Source organism: Alligator mississippiensis, chromosome 1 (genome assembly GCF_030867095.1).
Source record: "Alligator mississippiensis isolate rAllMis1 chromosome 1, rAllMis1, whole genome shotgun sequence".
Lineage (NCBI taxonomy): Eukaryota > Metazoa > Chordata > Crocodylia > Alligatoridae > Alligator > Alligator mississippiensis.
In genome coordinates, this window is record NC_081824.1 from 92,323,577 (window position 1) to 92,346,645 (window position 23,069).

General features: G+C 41.1%; 1 protein-coding gene across 7 annotated transcripts in view; it reads left to right on the forward strand.

Annotated features, from left to right (window-relative positions):
- PRDM1 (PR/SET domain 1) overlaps positions 1-23,069 on the forward strand; it is a 130,713-nt gene that overhangs the window by 73,433 nt on the left and 34,211 nt on the right. Inside the window, exon 1 of one of the 7 annotated variants that reach the window (XM_006260360.3) lies at positions 22,870-23,060. The exons of the other annotated variants lie outside the window; for them this stretch is intronic. Coding sequence (XP_006260422.1) covers positions 23,055-23,060 — 6 coding nt within the window. The 5' untranslated portion in view covers positions 22,870-23,054. Of the gene's footprint in view, positions 1-22,869; positions 23,061-23,069 lie in introns of those variants that run through there. 7 annotated transcript variants of the gene reach the window in all.

The following is a 23,069-nucleotide window of genomic DNA, read 5'->3' on the forward strand; positions in this document are numbered from 1 at the left end:
AGGCAATGCTCAATGTCTTTACCAAGGCATACAAGAAAATGGGACGGATGCTTAACATTCAGAAGACTAATCAACAAGCTCTTAATGAGCAGTCCCCAGTTTCAGTAGTTCAGATTCATGGCGAGACTTAGGAGAACATTGAGAATTTCCCATACCTCAAAAGCCATCTCTCACACTGGTTGACATTGGTGAAGAAATCCAGCATCACCTCAAACGTACAAGTGCAGCCTTCAGCCTCTTGCTTGACCAATCTCATTTCCTTTTACAACTAGGTGACCTATCACCTAGGGAGAAGAGATTGATGTCATATATCTTGACTTCAAAAAAGCCTTCGATCTGGTATCCCATGATCACCTCTTGGCAAAACTGGCCAATTGTGGCCTTGGGTCTGCCATGATCCACTGGCTGGGAAATTGGCTCCGTGGTTGGACCCAGGGGGTGGTAATTGACGGAAGTCAATCGTCATGGTCCCCTGTGACCAGTGGGGTCCCCCAAGGCTCTGTCCTTGGACCCATATTGTTCAACATCTTCATTAATTTTGTGGACATTGGAGTCAGAAGTGAACTGGTGAAGTTCGCCGATGACACCAAACTTTGGGGCAAAGCATCCACACCTGAAGACAGGAGGGCGATCCAGGCTGACCTGGACAGGCTCAGCAAATGGGTGGATGAGAATCTGATGGTGTTTAACACTGAAAAATGCAAGGTTCTCCACCTTGGGAGGAAAAACATGCAGCATCCTTATAGACTCAGTAGTGCTACGTTGGCTAGTACTACAGAAAAAAGAGACTTGGGGGGGGTCATGATTGACCACAAGATGAACATGAGCCTGCAATGTGAGGCTGCGGCTAGTAAAGCGACCAAAACACTGGCTTGCATCCATAGATGCTTCTCGAGCAAATCCCGGGACGTCATTCTCCCCTTGTACTCGGCCTTGGTGCTGCCACAGCTGGAGTAATGCGTCCAGTTTTGGGCCCCACAATTCAAAAAAGATGTGGAGAAGCTTGAGAGAATCCAGAGAAGAGCCATGCACATTATCAGAGGTCAGGAAAACAGACCTTATGTTGACAGGCTGAGAGCTATGGGGCTCTTTAGCCTGGAAAAGCACAGGCTCAAGGGTGATCTGATGGCCACCTATAAGTTTATCGGGGTAACCACCAGTATCTGGGGGAACATTTGTTCACCAGAGCGCCCCAAGGGATGACGAGGTTGAATGGTTATAAACTACTGCAAGACCATTTCAGGATGGACATAAGGAAGAATTTCTTTACTGTCTGAGCCCCCAAGGTCTGGAACAGCCTGCCATCGGATGTGGTTCAAGCACCTACATTGAACACCTTCAAGAGAAAATTGGATGCTTATTTTGCTGGGATCCTATGACCCCAGCTGACTTCCTGCCCTCTGGGCAGGGGGCTGGACTCGATCTTCCAAGGTCTCTTCCAGCCCTAATGTCTATGAAATCTATGAAACCTGAGGAAATTACTTTTCAAAGATTGTGACATCAGATTAGAAACCAAGCTCATGGTTTATCAAACAGTCATGATCCCCACCTTATTATATGAAGCTGAGATGTTGACAGTGTCCAGGAAACATTTCAAGATTCTGGAGAAGTAGCATCAGTACTGCCTTCAGAAGATCCTTTGAATCCAGTGGGTAGACAGATGCACCAACATTAGTGTCTTATTGCAAGCAAACACCATGAGCATCAAGATGATAATCATCCAATGTCAACTTTGCTGGGCTGGCCATGCCATCTGGATGTCTGATACCCGAATCCAGAAGCAAGTTTTATTCTCCCAACTCAGTCAAGGCATATGCTCAAGGGGAGGGCAGAGTAAGGAGAGCCTCAAGGCCAATTTGATAAAATGCAACATCAACATGAATTCATGGGAGACTATTGCCCAAGACCATACCAAAAGGCAGAACAGTATTCTGCAAGGATCTTCGTAATTTGAAACTTTACAGTGACAACAGGAGGTGGAAAGTGGGAGTGGCAGAAACAGCATGTTACAGATTGAATCAAGAACCCACTTTGCACAGAAACATGTGCCCAAGGTGCAACAGTCTCTCAATCCTGGATAGACCTTGTCATCCATCTTTGGACTCACAGATAAGACAATCATGGAAGAAAATCCTTGACTGCAAGGGATTGCCAATGATGATCACCTTTGCCACAGAGGTGTAACTAGAAAAATCAGGCAAGCAGTGGAGTGAGGTGGGGGGAGAGAGGGGAGGGTGCTGAGGGCAGGGGTGTGGTCCGAATGCTTAATTCCTCATACAGGAGCAGCTGCTACTATGCATGGGTGACTGGTGCCACCTTAGTCAGCGACCAGTCAGTGAGCAGTCAGCGACCAGGGAGGAAGATTCCCGCGCATCCAGTCTCACCAACTGGTGGGAGGGGTCCCCTGTGGCCAATCTTACCTCCCAGTGTGACCACAGCACTCCTGGAAGTGGCTGTGGCACTTCGTCCAGCACTCCCACTCCCCAGCTGGCACTCACGGGGGGCACCAGTGCTCCCACCTGCCCATCACTTAAGTGGGGAGCGCAGCCTGTCAGGGTGTGCACCAGCACTCTCAGGGGGTACACATGTACCCCCTATACATCGCCACTGCTACTATGGCATGAATTCCCTAAACACAGGCCACTGCTGTGGCAGTGTGACACTTGCTGCAGCAGAGGCACAGGCTCCCTGGCAACTGCCAGTCTGGAAGTCCTTCTAAATCAGCACCTAGGACTGGTGCCATATTCTCCTATCCTTAGATCCTTTGTTGCCCAAGCATCTGGAAAATAATTTACTTCTATTCTATTCTTGATACCCGAGTTTGCAAAGCAGCCTGGAGGCTTACACTCAAGTTATTTGATAGTTAAAAAGGTGCCCCACTCAAAACATTTTTCTTTGCTTGCTTTGGTCGATTTATCTCAGTTGGTTATAGTATAATGCTAATATTGCCCATGGCACAGATTTAGTCCCCCATGGTGCACAAGACCATTCCTGCCTCAGGCATGGGGTTGGACTAGATAACTTCTCAAAGTCCCTTCCAGCCCTACTTCTCTATGATTTCTATTGTGCATAATATACAAAAGGAAAGAGTCTTGTGATTAAACCATTAGACTGATTCAAGAGATTGGTGTTCAGTTCCTGTTTCTGCTCTGGGCTTTCAGTGAAACCTTGGGGAAGTCATTTAATTTCTCTGTTACACTTCCCTGTCTCTAAAAAATTATTCTTTATCTGTAAATTATTCTTTATCTGAAGTAATTTTCAATTACCATATTTGCTCAAATGCAAGATGAGGTTTTTTCCCCCTAATCAGCACTGGGGGAAAAGCCCCTCATCTTACATTTGCACACAAGGAAACCACATTAAATACATTGTCTGTCTTTGAGCTGCTACTGAAAACAGCATATCCTCAATAATGGAAACCAAATATGAAGTTAATTAAATGCAGCTAACACCAAGCATGACCATAAAATTCATGGCCCATAGTGGGCAAACATGCCACAAAAATAGATCAGTACAACCCATCTGAAAAAAATATTTGCTAGTACCCATTGAGTGTGGGGGGGGCTTGTGGGGGGCGCTAATTAGCACATGAATCCTTTGTGTGGATGTATCTGGAGTTGACACACATATTGTCCACTGCAGAGCTGTGGGGTCACCATGGCTTGAAATACTGTTGACCCTGCTGGGGCCTAGCCCAGTTAACTATATGGTAGATCATGAACCTTTTGGCTTTGGATTAACATCATGCATCATTTGTACTCTCTCTCTCTCTAAATATCTATCTCTATCCATCTTGCTTCTCTGCCTACTCTTGAAGGCTCAGGATAAGTATAGTTGCTTCTTAACCTGGCAGGTAAAATACCATGCATCTGTGTCCATGAAGGCAGTTTCCTGAACTGCACTGTGGGAGAACTGCTCTTCTGGTGTGGTTCAGTACCTGCCAAGGTGTAACAGCTTTAAGCCCAGTTTATGGAAATGGGAGTCACCCCCCTTTGCCTGCTCCAAGGGCCTTATGGCTAAGGGCAAGCAAAACTCAGGGGTATCTGAACCCCAAGCCTGCAGACTTGGGCCTGCAAGTAGGATGCTCGCCAAAGGATTTGGAGAGATCTAAAGCCCCAGGTGTGGGTGGAGGATGTTTGCTGGCAGTAGGGCCATTTATGGTTCTGGGCTCTTGGATTTGGAATTAGTTTTGGCTAATATGGCCTTGGATACAATTATTTTTTTTTTTTAATTGTACTCTATATAAGTAGGTGCTCAAGTGCTACTTGAAAGTATGTTTATGGAGTACCCATCTGCTAAACCTTGAGCAATTTCAAGAAAGGTAAAATACATCAATTCTAAGTCTATGGGCACTATATTAAGGTCAGTGTTTTCAGGTTTGCTCCTCCACATGCTCAGGGTTTTGATGGTAAGGAGAGGGAGTAGGGGCTGTAGGGGAAATAATTTGGGGGGGAGGCAGAGGGCAAAAGGGCTTCCTGATCTCACCCCCCCCCCCCGATTTATTTTCTCTGCTGTAGCAGTGCAAGGGGAACAAATTAGAGGCAAACCTCCAATAATTAGAAACTATACCTGGATAATTAAAGCAAATGTGTACGTTTTTCATCTATAGAATCTAATTTTGGGGGAATCATCTTATAATCAGGTAAAGTACGTATGGTACTATGTATCTGCATGACACATAGTATAAAATACTAGGTCTTAGCTGAGATATCCAACATTACTGTAATAAAAATATATTGCCGTTCTCACTATCCAATCATGTGATTTTGCATGTTTGCTTAGAAAAAATTTGAAATGGGACCTTTGGGACAGTTATTGGAAATGGAGAGCATATTGGCACAATTAAAAATATTGCCACTAGAATAACTTCCGTGATCATCTTCCCACTTGTGGCGAAGTGGGAGTCCCTGGCTAGCCACAGGGCTAGCTTCCCACCTGCCTCTGGGCATGCCACCCACCTGTCTTGCCCACCACGCCTTGTTGTTAAATAATGTTGTTAGTTAAGGTGGAAGGCTGCCCATTGTACACCCTGATATTGAGGGAGGGCTATCCGTGGCTCTATTCTACCCCTACACCACAGGCCAAGCTTTGCAGATGGCATCTCAGACAGTTAGCTCAACCATCGCCTTCGCCCATTAGCTGTGACCCCCAACCCTGGGGACCTTTGGCTTCCATAAACCCTGGCCCTGTCTCAGGCCCAGTCGGAACCCCGAGCTCCTTAGCTCTTCATGGGCGTCCCTCATGGTGGGCCCCTGGCCCTTTTGACCCTTTGGTCCTGGCCCCTGCATTAACCGGTCAAGTACCTCAGCAGGTTTTTCACCTCCTGCCTGCCTTAGGGATCGGGGTCCCCCATTCCCAGCTCAGGTTCTCCTGGAAGCATGCCTGGCCCTGCAGGGTCACTCCCCCAACAGGCTCAGGTACCTCCAGAAGCTTATCTTGCCTACCCTGCTTTGATAGTAATGGAATATGGCCCATCCAAATGTGAGGGCTAGGGTTAAGGTGCTCCTACTCACCTTTCACCAGGGTGGTAACTAGCCTGGCATTTTCTGGGGGCTCCCATACCACTGAGAGCCCCACCAGGCCACCTACTCCCAGCAGGGTGCAGTTTTAGGTCATGCCCAGGACCAGGAGCCTCCAAACCATCCCATACAGCTCCTGCCCTTACCTCCAGGATGTTCCAAGTAGCCAGGCAATGTTACTGCCTAGCCTACCAGCAGCAAACTGCTCTGCTTATATAGGCAGCCATGGATCTAAAATGGCTGCCGCAATTAAGCACCTACTGGCTGCTTGGCTTGGCCCTTAAAGTGGCAGGTACCTACAGTACCCTGCCACACCACTCTTTCCTCTTCCTCCTTTTTTCTTCCTCTCATGATTTTGAACCCCACACAAAATGAAGTAAGTGTTTGCAAAATTTAACTCTTTTGGTAAATTCACTCCCAAATTGGAAAGTCTACTGGAAGGGAAGTGAACTCCTTGGTACACCCACTTACAAATCCTGTAAAACCTAACTATAACATCAATATTCTCTCTATTTGTCAGACCTGATTAGTCAACTTGATGTCATAACTGGGTAAAAAAAATAGGTGCAGTTTTGCAAGTTGGCAAGTTGAACTCTTTGAATTACCCAACAATGAAGGATCTCTTGAAGATAAAAATCAAACTGTGTGTGATTGTTAGTGGTGGGTATACTGCATTACATTGTTTTAACCTGTCCACTTAGATACAAAAACTGGAGTGCAAATGGTTAATGTTAAAGTTCATTACCACTCAAAACTTCTGTATTAGCAAGTTATTTTGCAACTACACATTCAGGAATAACATTTCAAAATGGCATTTAGATGCTTTTTCTCTTAAAATGTAGAATGCAGTAGTAATGATAATATCCTAATGCTTCCTGCTTAGAACAGTAAACTTTGCCTTCTGCCATTTAAGCAGAAAATCATTGGCCAACATAAAATTTTATCTATATAGGAATTATTCTATCTATGGGTGGAAAGCTTCAGCTATTTGCTGAACAGACTGCAAAGAAGCACAATGAATAATAGCATCCAAAGTCTCAAGTTTGAAAAGTCAGAGGAAATGGCAGCAAGAAAAAGTAAATGAAGATGGATGAAACTCCAAAAGGGTGAAGGAGATGTCCCCCATAGTGGACAAGGATGGACGACTGACTCCTGGGTCACTTCAGCTGTTGCTTTTCATAGTGGTGTTTTGAAAGGGCAATGTTTCAGAGATGTGTTTCCTGACTGTGACCGCTGCACAGCACTTACAGATCCTGTGCATGGGTCAGTCAGAGGTCATTGCAAGTTAACTCAACACCTCAGATTGAGAGAAAGCTCTAGGGAATAAATTGTCTAATATCACTCTGTCTCAAAGGCGCTGTGAAAGTTCACATACAGTTATTTTACTGTTTTTCTAACTAAAAACGTTATCTCAGTGTTAGCTGCCTGTGGCCTAGTACTTTTCTGCCTGCCAAAAAGTTGATCCAAAATTGATTTGGTTTTTCCTATCTTGTTCATTTTTTGCTTTTAAATAATACATTTCTTCCTTTTATTCTGTTACTATGAAACTCTGGGACCAGTTCTGGCCTCCCTTCTACCTGGTATTTGCTGCTGTGACACAGTGGGCCCATATAGAATCTTCAAGGAGCCAGGAATAATTAACGCTTTAATGCACATTAGCCTATTTTAATGCAAATTAAAGTGTCACTTAAAACTGTGCTATTTAGTTAATGCACATTAAAATAGACTAATGCGTATTAAGCATCACTTAAAACCATGCTCTTTAGTCGATGCTAATTAAGACAGGCTAATATGCATCTTCCTCGTACCTCACAATGGAAGTACTAAATTTAAAGCACATTAACTAAAGCACATTAATGCACGTGTAGACACACTCCCTGTGAAAGCAGCATAGCCTGCATTTTTGTGGTAAAAGCAGACATCAAAAATGAAGTAGATTAGCTGTGGAAGGACACAACCTACCACTGCTGATTTACTTCATTGGGTGAAACACACATTGCCTGTTGTCCTGTATCAGGCAGGACCCCAGTGCACAAGCTGAATATAAACAAAGATTATACTCCTGTTGCAAAAAATACCTAGGAATATAATGGGGTGTATTAACAGAAGTATCTCTCGCAAATCAAGGAAAGTAATTCTTCCTCTCTTCAAGCTTCCAAGAAAAATATAGACAGATTGGAAAGAATCCAGTGGAAAGTGACAGACAGCAATGATTAGAAGCTAGGAAAACATGATTAATGAGGAAAGGCTGGAAGAACTAGGGTTATTTAGTCTGGAGAAGGCAAGACTAAGGAGAGATTTGATAAAAGTCTTCAAATACCTAAGGTCAATTATAAATAGAACAGAGATAGATAGACTTTTCTCTGCAGCTGTAGAACTAGGAGCAGTGGCTCCCAACTACAGCAGAGGATATTTAGGTTGGAGGTCAACATGGGTCCTGGCATAGAGGTATGGGTCACCCAGAATTCCTTGGGTCCCAGGTCACCCATGCCTACTTGTGGGACCCATGCCTCCATATGAAACACAGGTCAACACAGTACCTGGCACAGGTCTCAGCATGGAGGCACAGAAGCATCTAGGTCCTGGCATGGAGGCACAGGATTCCAAAGATTCCTCCCATCCTGTGCCCCTACACTGGGACCCACATGACCTTTCCTTATTTACTGAGATGTGCCTCTGCAGATCCTGAGGCAGATCTCCATAGGCAGGGAACCTTGAGTTTCCCTGCTTACAAAGAGATTCCCCAAGATTCCCTGGGGGAGGTCTCTGTAAATGGAGAAAGTTGAGCAGGTGCTCCTAACACTTGAGGGGCTTGGTCCTGCAAAGAAATTCTTCTGTGGATTGCACAGGATTGGGCCCCAGAGCAGTAGCCCAGGTTGGCTGGAGAGTGGGAGCAGCTCCAGGCTTCCTGAACTCTCCCACTACTGAGCAAATAGATGTCCAGTGCATTAAAGCAGCACCATTTAGCACTACCTTTTGTCATGGCCACTAATGTGGCCCAACAAAGGGTAGGGTCATCTATTTACTCACCATTTCTGCTTCTAGAAATGTTTTTGTGGCTGCACAAATGCAACATCAGGCAAAATCCATTTCTACACTTGCAGAACACAGCTCAGAGTATGTGCTAGGGACAGTGTGTATCAAATGCCAGACAGGGGCCTATATATAGCCCTTGTGCAATAGGGATTTTAAACTGTTCTGAAAGGCCACAGGCAGCCCTGAGAAGGTTTCTGTACACCCCCACAGCTTGCCCAGAAGCATTAAGGAAGTTTATCATACACTATAGATGAGGTTATGTATAAACTGTAAACAGTACAAATGTAGACTACAAAACTGGGAAATCGAGATTAAATATTACTGGAGATGGGTGTGGGTAATGTTTGCTTATATAATTAAAACCTCATGTATTCTGTAGCAAACTGGACCTAGCTTCTGTAACTCCACTGTGTTGCAGACTGTAAGTAGAACAGCTGCATTCAAATGAAAAGGCGATAGGTATTATTAAATGTGAAAATAAATTATACAAAAAGTGCACCAATACCTGTACTTATATTTAAACTGAAATTAATATAAAATAAAACATACATTTCACACTGCTCTCATATTTAGCTTGTCATTGTAGAACACCAGTTGTCCTTGTAGAATACTTTCCCTCCTGAGAGCCAAGACAGACACTATAGGATTGGTTTGCACTTAGGTTATATTTCCACAGCCATGGGGGCTAAAATCCTATCATTTTGAGCCTGAGAACAAGATTTGGAAAAGCTTAGACACTGAAGCATAAGGGATAAAATCTACAATAAATTCTGCCAACCACAGAACTCTTTTCCCTTACATGTTAAATTTTACTATGCACATCCCCTATTTTATATATATGTGTGTGTGAGTATCTTGAAAAGTATTTTCAGAAATATTTTTTTGCATTCACAATATATAACATCTTATGAAATCTTAGCCTTTATTCTTTTTTGGACAACTTATGTGGGAGGGGAAGGCTATAGGAAGGGGTCTGACAAGATTATGGTGTTGTTTCTATACATTTCCTTTATTCTTGTGGCTACAAGGAAATTATGTGTTGTTAAGTCAAAGCATGGCCTGTGAAGTTAAACTAAAATAAGCCCTAAAATTCTCCTTTTGATAAAAGAGAAAACTACACAGCAGAGACACAGGATATCTTTAATTTAAATAGTTGGTTTAGGTATATTAATTTGAGTTCAAAGCACCTTTCAAAGAGTATGATGCCCACATTTTTAATTTTTCCTAATACCAAGCATCTGGTGTAGACTGGTTTGTGGTACTGACAGCAAAAGGAAATACATTATTCATAGATGAAAGGAGTGAAGGAGAATCACTGTCCTAACTAAAAATAGCCTTTTTCCACCAGTTAATATCAGCTGGAGGTTTGATTAAACAGTAATTGTCTAGCAAGAGACAATAATTAAGTGTGAATGTTTCCTCTAGGAAGCCAGACCCAGGTGGTGAAAGTTAAGTATTGTCCTTCAGATAAGGTCCTGAAAGCAGTTTTCCTGGATGTCCACTCAGCCCTCCTGTAAAATGCTCTTTCTGGGTGCTGAGCTGCAGACAGACATAATCCAGGCCCATTCACAGGACAGCAGCAGCTCTTGGAGACATAGCACTGGAGGATTTTATGGCTGTATTTCAGATACAAGCTGGCTCACCTCTTTAGCTAGAACTCTAACCCAGAGGCTCAGAGATCACAAGAGACAAATGGCTTGAATTAAGAAATGGAGTTGACATCTATAAAAGTCAGAACACGTCTAGTAGACAACATGTGTAATAAGACTCTAACATCCTAATAGGGATGTTGGAAATCTGTCTTAAAAAGCCAGCTTCCATATGAATTTGCAGACTCAGAACAAAAGGAAAAGAAAAATTAGCTCACAAGTCCTTTCCCTTTTATACATTAGGCTCTCGTAATGCATTTTAAAACATGCCTTTGGCTTTCAACACAAATGTTCCCTTAATTGTAACTGCAATGCCTCCCCAGGGTTTCCCCTCACAGCAAACTGGCTCTGATACTTTTCTGTACAGGAGTGTTATTATTCTCACTATTGATAGCTGCTTCTCTTTGAAGGACCTCCAGGGCTTGTGGAATGTTAGCTCTTAGCACTTGGATATGACTTTTCATATGCTATGTAATTAACCTTTGCAATCATTTTATGAATGAAGTATTAGATTGGACATGTCAGGAAAATAGTTTTCCTGCTCTGTGAAAGTTTTCAAAATGGTCCCATTTCCTATTCTGATCCTTTAAGAGTCTTCAAAGCTTTATGCAAAAAAGAATGGAGGGGAGGTCCCCTGGCCTTCCTCTGGAGTAGCCCAGTGGGTAGGTAACCTAATGTTCAATTCTCTGCTCTGCCAAATTCAGACTGGAGACTTTAATTACAGTCTCCCATGTTATAAGTGAGGGTGCTATAACTATGGAGTTATAGAGTCAGACTTTATCTTATTATAAATTATATACAAAGTGGAACAGTGATTATGTAACACACACGCAGCCTGTGGAAGAACTGAGAATAGAATACCCATGTGATTAGTGCCTGTGATTTAATCTTTAGATTATGTTGCTTCCTGCTACTACTTGAAAAGGCATTCAGAAATGGGGTTCCTACTAAATGGAAAAAAATAAGATTCCATATTGCTTCTGCTCTTGTTTTCGCACTTTTGGTATGCTATAAAGAAAAGCTGAACTAAAAATCCTGCTAGGTTTTTCAAAACAGATGTGCCTGTCCATTGCAATTTGACCTCTATCTCTTCCAGGAAGCCCAGTAAAAATGCTAGTCCTTTGCTATCTGCAGAATGGTAGGATAAAAATCTGGGAATACCCACTGAACAAATAATCCTCATGTGCAGAGGGCCCAGCGATTATTTCATCTCCAAGAAATTACCTTAAGTATAGAGCTTCTAGTCTGCGAGACTGCTTCAGCTCAGTTCGCTGTTCTTACCTAAATTAACATACATTGACCACGTTAAAAATTAAGAGGGAAGTCTTTGGTTAATGGTAGAAAGTTGAATAGTGTAATGCTAGTGATCTGATTTATAGCTTATAAGAACTGCTGAAATTTTTAAATGATTGTTAAAGTACATGTTTTAAATTACCTAACAATAGAAAATATTTTTACTGAGTTTCTCATATTCCAATCTCTTAAATATAACTATACATTTTTATATTTTATTTCTATACATCAGATTTTGAGACTAAAAACTGGGTCAATAAATCCTAAGAAAAAGAGGTTAAAATAAAGGAAGACTGAGAGTTCACTGATTCCATATTTTGAGCCTATGACTTCCAAAATCAAAGGGCTGCCCTAGTAATCCTAATGGATTGACTTCCAAAAGTCCTTGGATTTGTACTGCTGGACTTGTCTCTCTCCAGGGCTTAACTAGATCCCTGTAGATAGATTTTCAGGTTTATATGCTGTAATTCCATTTAGTCCAGCTGTAAACTTGTGACAGCTGAATTAATACATTATAGGAAGAACCCAGTATACCTACAAAAGTCTGAGAGTGTATATCAAATCCTGAGCAAAAAATGGGCATTTCAATTAGTTGGTTGTGTGGCTGATTGAAGAACAGCCCAGTGGCTAACAAAGCTTTGTCTGTAGTATCAGCTTGCTCCTCATCCAATAGGACAAATAGAGTGATTCTGTGTGGTTGGTCATTAACGGGTTAGCCATCGGGTGAGGGTTTTGTTCTTAAATGGGGGCTTTGTCTTATCCCTGCTGTTTAAGCCCCCTCCAAGCACTCCTCACCTGTCATATCTGTCATACATTTAATTCATCACGCTCTCTGGTCAAAAGCTACACTGATAGTATCAAAAAGAGAGGAGGGGGCTTCTTATAACTTTAGCGATCAAAGGAGATTACCAAGAAAATAAGATTTTAATGAAGAAGGCAGGTTTGTGAAGGAGAATTTACTGGACTGATTCACTAACATGTAAAATTGAATTTTATTTACATGGCATATCAGAATGGAATATGAAAGTACTCCAAAAGGATATGTAAGTATTTTGTTTATGGTTTTGGCTAAAAACTGAAGTGGGAGAGATGGAGTGGAATAATTTTTTTCTTACTAAAATGCCTATTTTTTATTTGTAAATAATGCAAAGCATAAGCAGACTCCTTAAAAATAGCAACTGTGTTACAATGACAACTTCTTCACCAAGTCATTTCCATCAGACCTTCATCAGCATGCCAGTAGTTTCTGCACTGCTTAGCTCAGCTCTCTAGGATATTGGTAACAGTACCAATGTAATCTTGCCATAACTATGACAACTTCAGAGACAACTCAAATAGCAATTTCCAGTTCCAGATTTAGACAATAAGATATTACAGTGACGAACAAGACCAGAGATGGAGAGAGATGCCTTCTGTGCTTGACAACAGTTTTTCACGACACCCATCCTACATGGAACGAGTCTGGATATTTGGAAGTCTTTTGCTTAAATGTTTACTATGAAAAGTTCCAAGAGCATCCTTGCTACTTTTGTGTACTTTGTAGTGAACTTTAAATGTGTAATATTTATTGTGCTGTGAACTAATTTAGGATTCTTTTTTACTAAAATGTTAGTCTTTCCATAGAGTGCCTATGTATATCAAGGCTTGAACAGTAACTCCATTTTTCTAGTAACTCAAAACAGCCATTGATGGATTATCTATAGCAGATGCTGCTGCTATTTGAGTATAGTAGTATAGCACTGTGTGGTCAGGGTCATTGAAAAAATCAATTAACTGCACAGATATTAAACTGGAAACATAAAGCAGAGATTCAGTAATTGTTTAATCTCACTACAATATATATCCAAATGTACATGTCAACAGAAGAACCATAGATTTATTTTAAAGCTCTGCATAATGATAAAAAATCTCTGCTGAAGATTTTAAATAAAAAATAACAATTGTTTATATTACCACCAATGCTACTATCTTTTATGGAGAGAGGGGGAATTATTGGAGAGCCTCAAACCAAGAAGTCTAGTTTATGCTAGCTAAGGATCTGACCCATATAATTTTTTAACATAGTATTAGACCAGGGGTCAGCAATGTTTTTGGACAGAGTGCCAAAAACACCCGCAGCCTTGACTTGTAAGATGTTGGCGTGCCAGGGGCGGACGATGGAGGAGTCAAGAGGGGCCCAATCCTTGTTGTGGCAGTGCAACCCCAGTCCCTTCCCTGCCATCCACCCCAAGGTGCACACACCAAGCAAAATGCCATGCCATGCTCTGGCACCTGTGCCAGGTGTTGCCTACCACTGTATTAAACCAAGTTCAGTATCTGAGGAACATGAAAGAGGAGTTTGTGAAATCATGGTGCAGCTGACCAGTCTTATGATTTAGGAGGAAAACCAGCTTTCACTTTCCCACCATAGCTTGTACAATGTTAACCTGAATGTGGATTATGATATTTATTTAGCTAGGAATTTAAACACTGCAGGCTTGACCTTCAGCTGGTATGCACTGATGCCATCAGTAAAACTACTGATTTCTACTGGCTGAGCATCTGGGCCTTAAACATCTTCCTACGTTGGTAGCTGACTTCTTGTATCTTTGCTGAAGCAGAAATCTATGACGAGATGACTAGTCTGTTATTTTCAGTAGTCCTAGTAATATTCACACTACAGGTGGAAGCATCTTTCATAGTGGTTACTTGAAAAGATGAAAACTCTCTAGAGCAGTAATGTTCAACCTTCTGGCCCCAGGACCTGGAGGAGTAATATGGGGTCAGTCCACGGGCTGGATCTGGTAGGTCCGTCGGTACAAACTGGTGTGCTGGCCCAGCTTCGCATTCCAAATCTAGCCATATATTGCCAGCCCAGGCTCACGTACCACCTGATTTCACATGCTGCATTCAGCTGTGCCCTGGCCCAATCTGGCTGTGGGGTGACCCTGCATGCTGACCTCACAACACACTGGAATGATCTAGGGTGCTGGGCCATGTCATCCAGCCTGCTGGAACCCCCATGGATCCAGTACTTTGGCAGCAGGGAAGTGATAATTAATGCTGCCACTGGTCCCCCACTGACAAATTTCTGGACCTGAAGAGAGACCCACGGACTGGACGGCATGACCTTGCAGGCCAGAGGTTGAGCACCACTGCTCTAGAGCCGTGCCTGTGTTAGAGAACATACCCATTGGTGGCAATGGGTATGCTATGCATGAACCAAATCTGAGAAGAGTTTATCTGCAGATAGTGACAGGATCACGTTCAGCACCATTTCAGAAACTTTTGTGCCTTTCTTAAAGCAAGGTATTCTGGACTTTTCTTAAAATGTCATATGTGGTTACACCCATTTAATCACATAGCCTCTAAACCAGTTTAGTTAAATCAATCAAAAATGTGGGTAGAAAAGGGTCACATTTAATGGAGACAGAAAAAATCTCAGAAACCAGAAGCCTTTATCCACTAGTGTTCTCAGCGGTGCCAACACTATAAATGAGGTTTAGCATCAAGGAAAACAGTTCTATAAAAGTCTCTGATGTAAATAGAGCATGTGTGTGCATGGGAGACAAACATACTGTATCAAAACTAGTGTAGATATAAGTACTTTCATGTGTTAATTCACCTGGAAACCCAACTGCTTTTTTTTCTCTTCCTTTAAACTAACGATACCTATGGTTAAATACTTACATACTCCTACTCCCTTCTCAAATTATGATTTTAGCTGAATTACATAGTACTTGAAGTATGGACCAGAAGTTTTTTAATGCTTTTGTTCTGATTCTGGGCTATTTATGTTAGGAAGTATCTTTTGAAATATTCTGAGTTCCACATAGCAAAATATAGAAGTCAAATACAGAACAATTCACTTTGTTTACATTTACAGAGCTATTTTTTGTTTTTTAATAAGTTTCTAAAATGTTCAGCAGGTGGAGTTTCACTTTAGAGATTTATTTTTAAACCACTTTTTCTCCAACTCCAGTGTGACAAGAAAAAACCTAGCTTGCATAGTCTTAAACCCAGAAAATATAATGTAATGCTATACCTGTATATGTGATTAGTTTCAAAACATTTCTCTGCATACCTAGTGGGAGGAGGAGAGGCAGAAAAATCTTTCTTTTGAAATGAGGCAAAAGTTTTCTTCAACAGAACAAAGTTACCACACAGCACAGTAACACAACTCATCAGCTGTTCTTTTAGGCCATACTTTTTTTCTATATCAAAGTTTTGATGGAAGGGAAGAAAAACCCAGCAAGGGAGTGAAAGAAAGAGACAAGCTCTTCAGAGCCTCTAATGACGCGTGCCAAACACGTGGAAGGTAAATCCCCTAATTCAGCCTATTCTTCCAGCATTCCCTGGCAAGCGGCCAAGCTAAATATTTCTGCTGGATAAAAAATGTACCCGTGTTTGCAGCACTTTCTTAACAGGATGGCTCTTTAACTGTGTGTGGGGGGTGGAGGGGGGGAGGAGGATGGGGGGGCAGCGGGGAGAGAAGGGAGTGCTTCTCCATGGGGAAAGCACCAAGAGAACCAACATGTGTGTTCTCTTATCTATTTATTTATTTTATTAAAAAGGGGCTTTATGGTCTGTGATTGGATTAACTTAGTGAACCCTGGAGGAAGAGAAAAACAAATTGGGAAACTGGTTTAGCACCCCCACCTTTTTGTCATCTTCTTTTGGGATTTCCTGGCTGGCTGCCACCTTGAGTCTGTTGAATGTTCTTTAGATAAATCAATTAAAAAGGCTTTAATATTTGGGTGATTGGAACACAACATATGGACTGCCAGTGCTGGTGTCATGTGGTGCTTAGAGTTAATTGAAATGATTAATAGAGGTGTTAGTTTCTTCAAGACTAATTGAAGAAAAGAATATAATTAGAAGCATGGACTACCCATTGTTGTTGAATCTTTTTTTACCAAATGCGTCCCTTGAATATATTTAAATGCATTTTTTTTACACTTGTTGCATTTAATGAGTTGTAGAATACCCTGTAATTGTGTGTGGATATATAAACAGTTTTTATGCAAAATCATCTGCAAAATACTTTTGTGGGTTTTGTGTATTTCAACAACCAGCACATAATCTGTGCTCATAATAGTGTTTTCTTCAGACCCTGCTCAGTGTACAACGATTGGATCTAATAATGAAATTGGTAAATCGGTTTGCTTTTGGGGCTCCTGCACATACCACCCAGAAATGCACCTTCAGAAACATGTCTAGATTCTTGTAAAATGTTTACGGCCATATCGTCACTAAATCCTGATTTACACCAACCCTGCTGTTTTACACCAGCAGATATATGATTTACTGGTGTTCAAGTACACCCCAAAGATGTAGCAAGCAGTTCTGTTGGTATAAAGTTATCTAATACTGATAGCTGATTCCCCCTTTCCTCATGGAATAAAAACCTTCATCACTGGTGTATTTGTCTCCACATTATAATTTTGTATGTAAACAAAAACTTTAAAATGTATTGTTTCATACATTTTAAATGCTCTTTCTACCTGTATTATCCTATTATTATATTGATAATGTATTATCCTCCTCTCTAGAGAGAAGAAGAGAGTTACAAGGTTCTTTCCCGCTTGCCTTTCCTCTTCCTTACTCATATCCAGCAGATTCCATTGTCTTTTGACCCTGTCAATTGTTAACTCCAGCATTATGGCAGATGGGCTTAAAACCAACTCACCGTGTATCGTGCACTATACGGTTTCCCAGTCAGAGGTGCCCCAGAGTTCATTATGTCTATTATGCATATGCTTTTCTATCTATGGTCATTCTGTAATACTCTTCACAGCAGCTTTCTAGGAGCTGACCCTGTAAATTACAGCTAGGTGCTGACAGTTCATAATTGATTCTGCATTTCACTCTTTTCAAGATCTAGGAAACTGCTTGATCTTTCTCCAGCCCAAGTCCCCACTGAGAATACTACAAGAAAGAGTTTGCAAAAGAGTCAGAAATTTCAGCTTGCTGTAAAAGCAGTTAGACTTTGGTTGACTACTGTTTCCTCAATGGCATTAACTAGATGAGGTTTCAGAAGGTGTCAGCAAGTACAGGTGGTATTTGTTATGTGTTGGCTGGCACGACTTGATCAGTTTAACATAAAAAGATGCTGCCTTGTCTGCATGAGGCTGTTAATATGTGTTATCTAACAGCTTGGTCCAGATGAAGCCTGGTGAGTCATTCCACAATTTAGTCTGTTCAGTTAAAAGTGCTTTATTTCTGGCTCTTGCACACCTTGCCTTTGGTCTTGCTGCCTGCCTGGGCTAAAATGAATGCTGTTTTGGTGGACCCTAGATGGGAAAAGTATTCTCTGATACTGCTCAGTAGTGACCTACTGAAATGGCCATGAATCGGCATCAGAAGAGAATTCGCAGCCAATAGATGATGCAGAAGTCTGATTCTCGGTGACTCATCCTGCTGAGGGGCAAACACTAAAGCTGATCTGCTGGAGTCCCCAGTAAGAGGGATAATACACAGTTACTAAAGTGACTGTCACTATGAACAATGTAGAAAATCTTTGGCTGGGAATTATTTAAAGACAGAAGGGCATGAGGTGAATAAGGCAGTATGAGCCTGTTAGAAATTAGGTTATCCTGTTTGATATGAAAGGAAGACAGGATTGTCAAAGGATTTTAACCTAAGCCAAAATAAAGGCATTCAGATTTCAGAAAACAGATAAAGCACGGACTATATTTTTCTAGAAACTAAGGCTAGGTACAGACATTCAAAAAGCCCGAGGTGGAATCAATCAAAGTATGCAGTTTTCTATAAGCAGCATAATCTAGATAGGTAGCGAACAGAACATACATTTGACATTTAGTGGGAGGGTGCAGATCTTAGACCTGGTTCTGTCATTTTTAAACTGGTCTATATGTATTGAACTTCTGTTCTGGGTATACACCAGTTTTGTGTACCAAACTTCTGTTCTGTTATGGGTATAAACCAGTTTCTGATCACTTATACCAGTAGAAGTGTAATTTCTGTACCTTGCCTGAATGTCATGTTTTCTCTTTGACTTCTTTGTCCTAATAGCTAACGTGGTGGGGTGAAGGAGAAAAGTTCCTAATAAAACATCACATTTAGGGTCAGAACTAATGTTTTTGAAAGCACAAGCAGACCTTCTATACTGTTTTTTCTTTGCATATGTGTGACTGCTTGAGTATATTCATATCTGTTTCAAAAGTCAAAACATTTATGCTGTTAGCCCAAAACAAATGAGAGCAGAGGAGTTGCAGGGCAAATGTAAATTGCTTTTTAAAAAAAAAAAATACAGGATGGTTTTAATATTTGTGGACTTCCCACACAGATTTCCAGGGATGCTTTGAAGGGAGCTGTATGTCTGCACAGACTTTAAGCCTCCCCGGAAGATGTGGCCTGTTTTGTGTACAGATCTGACTGAAATGGATTGTGGAAAGGAAGTGGCCATCTTCTAAAGAGGGAGGGGGGCTGGGAGGGAGGTATGCAATGAGGTCCTAGCTGTCTTTACTCCCAATTGCCTCACTTGTAAGAAAGTAATACTGATAATTTTTCATGAGGAATATGCCCATATTAAATTGACACAGGCTAATCTTTTGAAAATCATTTATATGACCCTTTTAATATAAAAATTAAGCTAACCTTGTAAGGGTATTGACTTACCAGAACAGGCTTCTCCCATTGTATTTGTACTCATCCTAGAAAATGCATTCTCTTGTTATGTTTAAGAGCTAGTAACAGTAAAACTCAGCACTTTAGCTGCTTCCCCTGCATTTAACCAGGGCAGAAGCTTATTGGTGATGCTGATGTTTCAAAATATTACTCTTGTTAGGTGTATGTTTAGAACATTGTGGAATGGAAGTGAAGACACTCAAGAAACTCTATTAATAATTACCCATGTTTTCAGCATAACAAACGTTAGTATACAGCTAATCCAATATTACAGGATGCCAGAATGCAGATTGCTTATGTAAACTTCACCTGGCCAACTTATTTGTATATATAATCATATTATAATATCGTTTTTATGATACTATAATAATGTTTTTAATTACCTGATCATGTACTATTTATTCCTCAGGGAACCTGCTTCATGCAGTCTGTGAAAATGATAACAAACCCTAACTTTAATCGTAACTCCAACTCATTTGCATTTTCACAGATTTCTTGTTTACTTTAGCTTCTTTCCTACCTTGGAGAACATATAAGAGCAGCAGTCTCCCAGTGGCTGAAGAAGGGTGTTTGTGCCCAGAAGTTTGCCAAGAACTTTTTCCCAACTATTTAGTAGGTCTAATAAAAGATATCACATCTACCCAATGAATCTTGCCTGACTGTAAAATGCCATGTATTCTGAAAAATTGAGTGCTAAGCACCTCAAAATTAATGGGTGGTTTTAATTTTAAAGCTTCTATCCCTCAGTTCTCCATCTGTGGAATGGTGGTAATAACTAGGGCTGTGCATAGCTCTGGGTGCTGATTCAATTCGGAGGAGGTTCGGCTCAATTCGGCAGCCAAATCTCCAAATCCAAATCGAATCAGGAGATCAATTAAAAGGTCCAAATTGATTTGAAGCTCTCCAAATCAATTTGGAAAATCTTTGGACAGCTTTGGAGATTCAGGCAGTCCCCGCTTCCTGCCTCAGGGAGCTGGACCCGAACTCCGTGCTGGTAAGTAGGGGGCAGGGGAGGAGGGGCTGCAGGAGGGGGGAGGGGACCATGGGGGGACCCCTGCCATGCCCCATCCCCTACCTGCTCCCCCAGGCCCCCTGAGTGCCCCTGACTCCTACCTGCTGTCCCAGCCCTCCCCTGCATGGCTGCCCCCCCCACCCCAGCTCCCGGCTTTTTAAAAAACAAACAAACCCTGAACTCACCGGCTGCTGCAGCAGCCATCAGGGCTTCTGAGGGCTCATGGCAGAGCCCCACACACAGTACAGGGCAGTGGGGATTGCCCCCCTGCCTGGTAGGAGCCAGTGAGTGGGGGCTTTTTTTTTTTTTTTTAAGAGCCAGGACCTGGACCCGGGAGAGCAGGCAGGGGCTGGGGGCTTGTGACAGAGCCCCCCACACAGCATGGGGAAATGGGGGGGCAGCAGGGATCACCCCTGCCCCCCCCACCTGCCTGCAGCCAGTGAGTGCCAGGCTTTTTTTTCCAAAGAGCTAGAAGTTGGGGCCCAGCGGGGCAGCCATTGACAGGGCCTGGAGAGTGGGTGGGGGATGGGGCCAATTTGGAGATTTGGACAATTCAGTGGCAGCCAAATCTCTGAATCAGATTCGGCCAAATCATTTCAGAACAGTGATTCAAATCACCGAATTGAATCATTGTCCCCCGAATTGGCCGAATCCAAAGCGAATACTAGCCGCTTCACACAGGCCTAATAACAATGTGTCACCATTTCATAAAGGTGTCACTGAACTTAATATCTGTGAAACCTATAGATACTACAGTGATAAGCACAAGAGAAAAGTCCAGGAGGCAATGAATAATTCTGTATTCAAAGCAGGATTTAAATAATGTATTGTAAATAAGGTATTGGTCATACATACACAAAATATTAAATATGTGGTCATTAAGTTAGCACTGAGTACTCTGCCTGAATGAAGCAGACATCCTGTGAAAAAATATATGTGATTATGTAAATGAAAAGATCATTCATACATCCACAAAAGGCTAGAATTAAGTTTAAATGTGTAATTCTTAATCTGGTATTTCTTAATTTTTGAGTGCTTGACTTTGCAACTTTAGTAATATTCTTTCAATGTAACATTTATGTTTTGTTATATAACATGCTTTTTATATTAGACCATTGTTTTACAATTTTTTATATACTTTTGACTCAAAGAGGGAAGGGTGAAGAAGCAAAAAAATGAACTGTTGGAAGTTGAAACTCCCCTCTCCCTATGCTTGAGCAATTTATTATGAAACCTTTAAAATCACACTTGTTGATGCCTTTCTGCCTAGATAAAAAATCTTGTGCAAATATTGTTGACATCCAATGGAAATGAAATCACTGAGTCAGAGAATTGTAGCTAGGTTATCAGAAGTTATACAGTTTAGCAACAAAGAGAATACTAATTCCATTTTAGGACTTTCTGTTTCTAGCTTTTTAATAATTTTTTAAATTTTCAGTTGTGTCTGCAATTCAAAAATTGATAGGTGGTTGAAAAAGATCTGCTCTGTCTAGTTGATATATAACTGGAGGAGTAGAATATTTATTCACGTTATATAAATAACACAAGAGAATTGAACATAAATACATGGAAAACCATATTCTGTTTTGGCATCTCTCCTTACTCATGAATTAGTTAATATTTTCATATATTTATTTTTTAAAATAGTAACCAGTTTCAATAATAATTTATTTGGTCTGTGTTCATTAATAGTTTGTTGCCAGTACTGAAAATTTGAGTTTGGATACTTAGACTGGATACCTAGATAATGTGCTGTTTCTGTCCACTATTTGCATAAGCATAATTCTTAGAATAATGTTTCTGTTCAAACATGTTTACCAATTGATGATTTGATTTGTAGCAGTAGTCTCTATGGGCCTGATACAGAGTCCATCAAAGACAAAGGAAAGTCTTTTCATCAACTTCAGTTGGCTTTAGATCAATCTCTTAATTTGATGTGTTCATGACATTCCTGACAGTAAACTTATTCAGTTAAGAGTTTTGGTTGAAAGTGAATCAAAGTGGGTGAAAAAAACAATAGAACAATTTTTGAGGCCTTAGCTATCAATGCTATAACGTGGGTCAACAGGTCAACTACCCAAATGCAACTCCAGGATTTTTAAATACAAACAAATAGAAATGTATTAATGACATACTTTATATCTCACTATATCTTCTTAGTGGCACTGAATAGTTCAGTACAGAAAAATATGTTATATAATGCATGTTAATGTATATAATAACTAAACAACTGTACAATGATAAATAGGTGCCCATACTTGCTTATTTTTGCTTTATGAACAAGAGTGAATTATCTGCAACATGTTACCTTTCTATCAGCTGGCAGACCCTTAATAGAAGGACTGATATAGATTACAGTCAGAACAATTCATATTTTTAACTCTAATGTTCAGTGGGTATTCTTTTAAATTTAAAAGTGGTATTCAATAAATCCTTGTGCATAGAAAGGGTAAAGTAAAACTTGTGTAATAAAATGTGTAATGAAAAGGGTAAAGTAGGTGCAAAATATGTTTTGTGTAATCTTGATGTTTCAGTTTATCTTTATTTTAAACAGCCTTGCACATCTTAAAGCATTGTGACAATCAGAATTATCATGCTACCAGGCAGAGGGGAGTTTGTTTTGTTAATTGCTCTCGTTAAGCCTAATTACAGAATGGGGTGGAGTGGGTGGGAAGGGGAGGAGGAATCTGCTTGCAAGAGGAAATTCTAAAATCCTAGGAACCACTCCAGGGAAGGTTAGATGAGAATGTGTGCTTGAGTAAAGGAGCGGGTGTAGCATGCAGATGTGCATGCGTGTATGTATGTATGTATGTATGTATGTGTGTGTGTGTAAGTGAATGACAGAGGGACATTCCATATGGACTAAAATCCTGGGATGCAGCAACTGGTGTGTGGGAACCTGTTCTGTGTGGATACATGGAGGTACAGCTA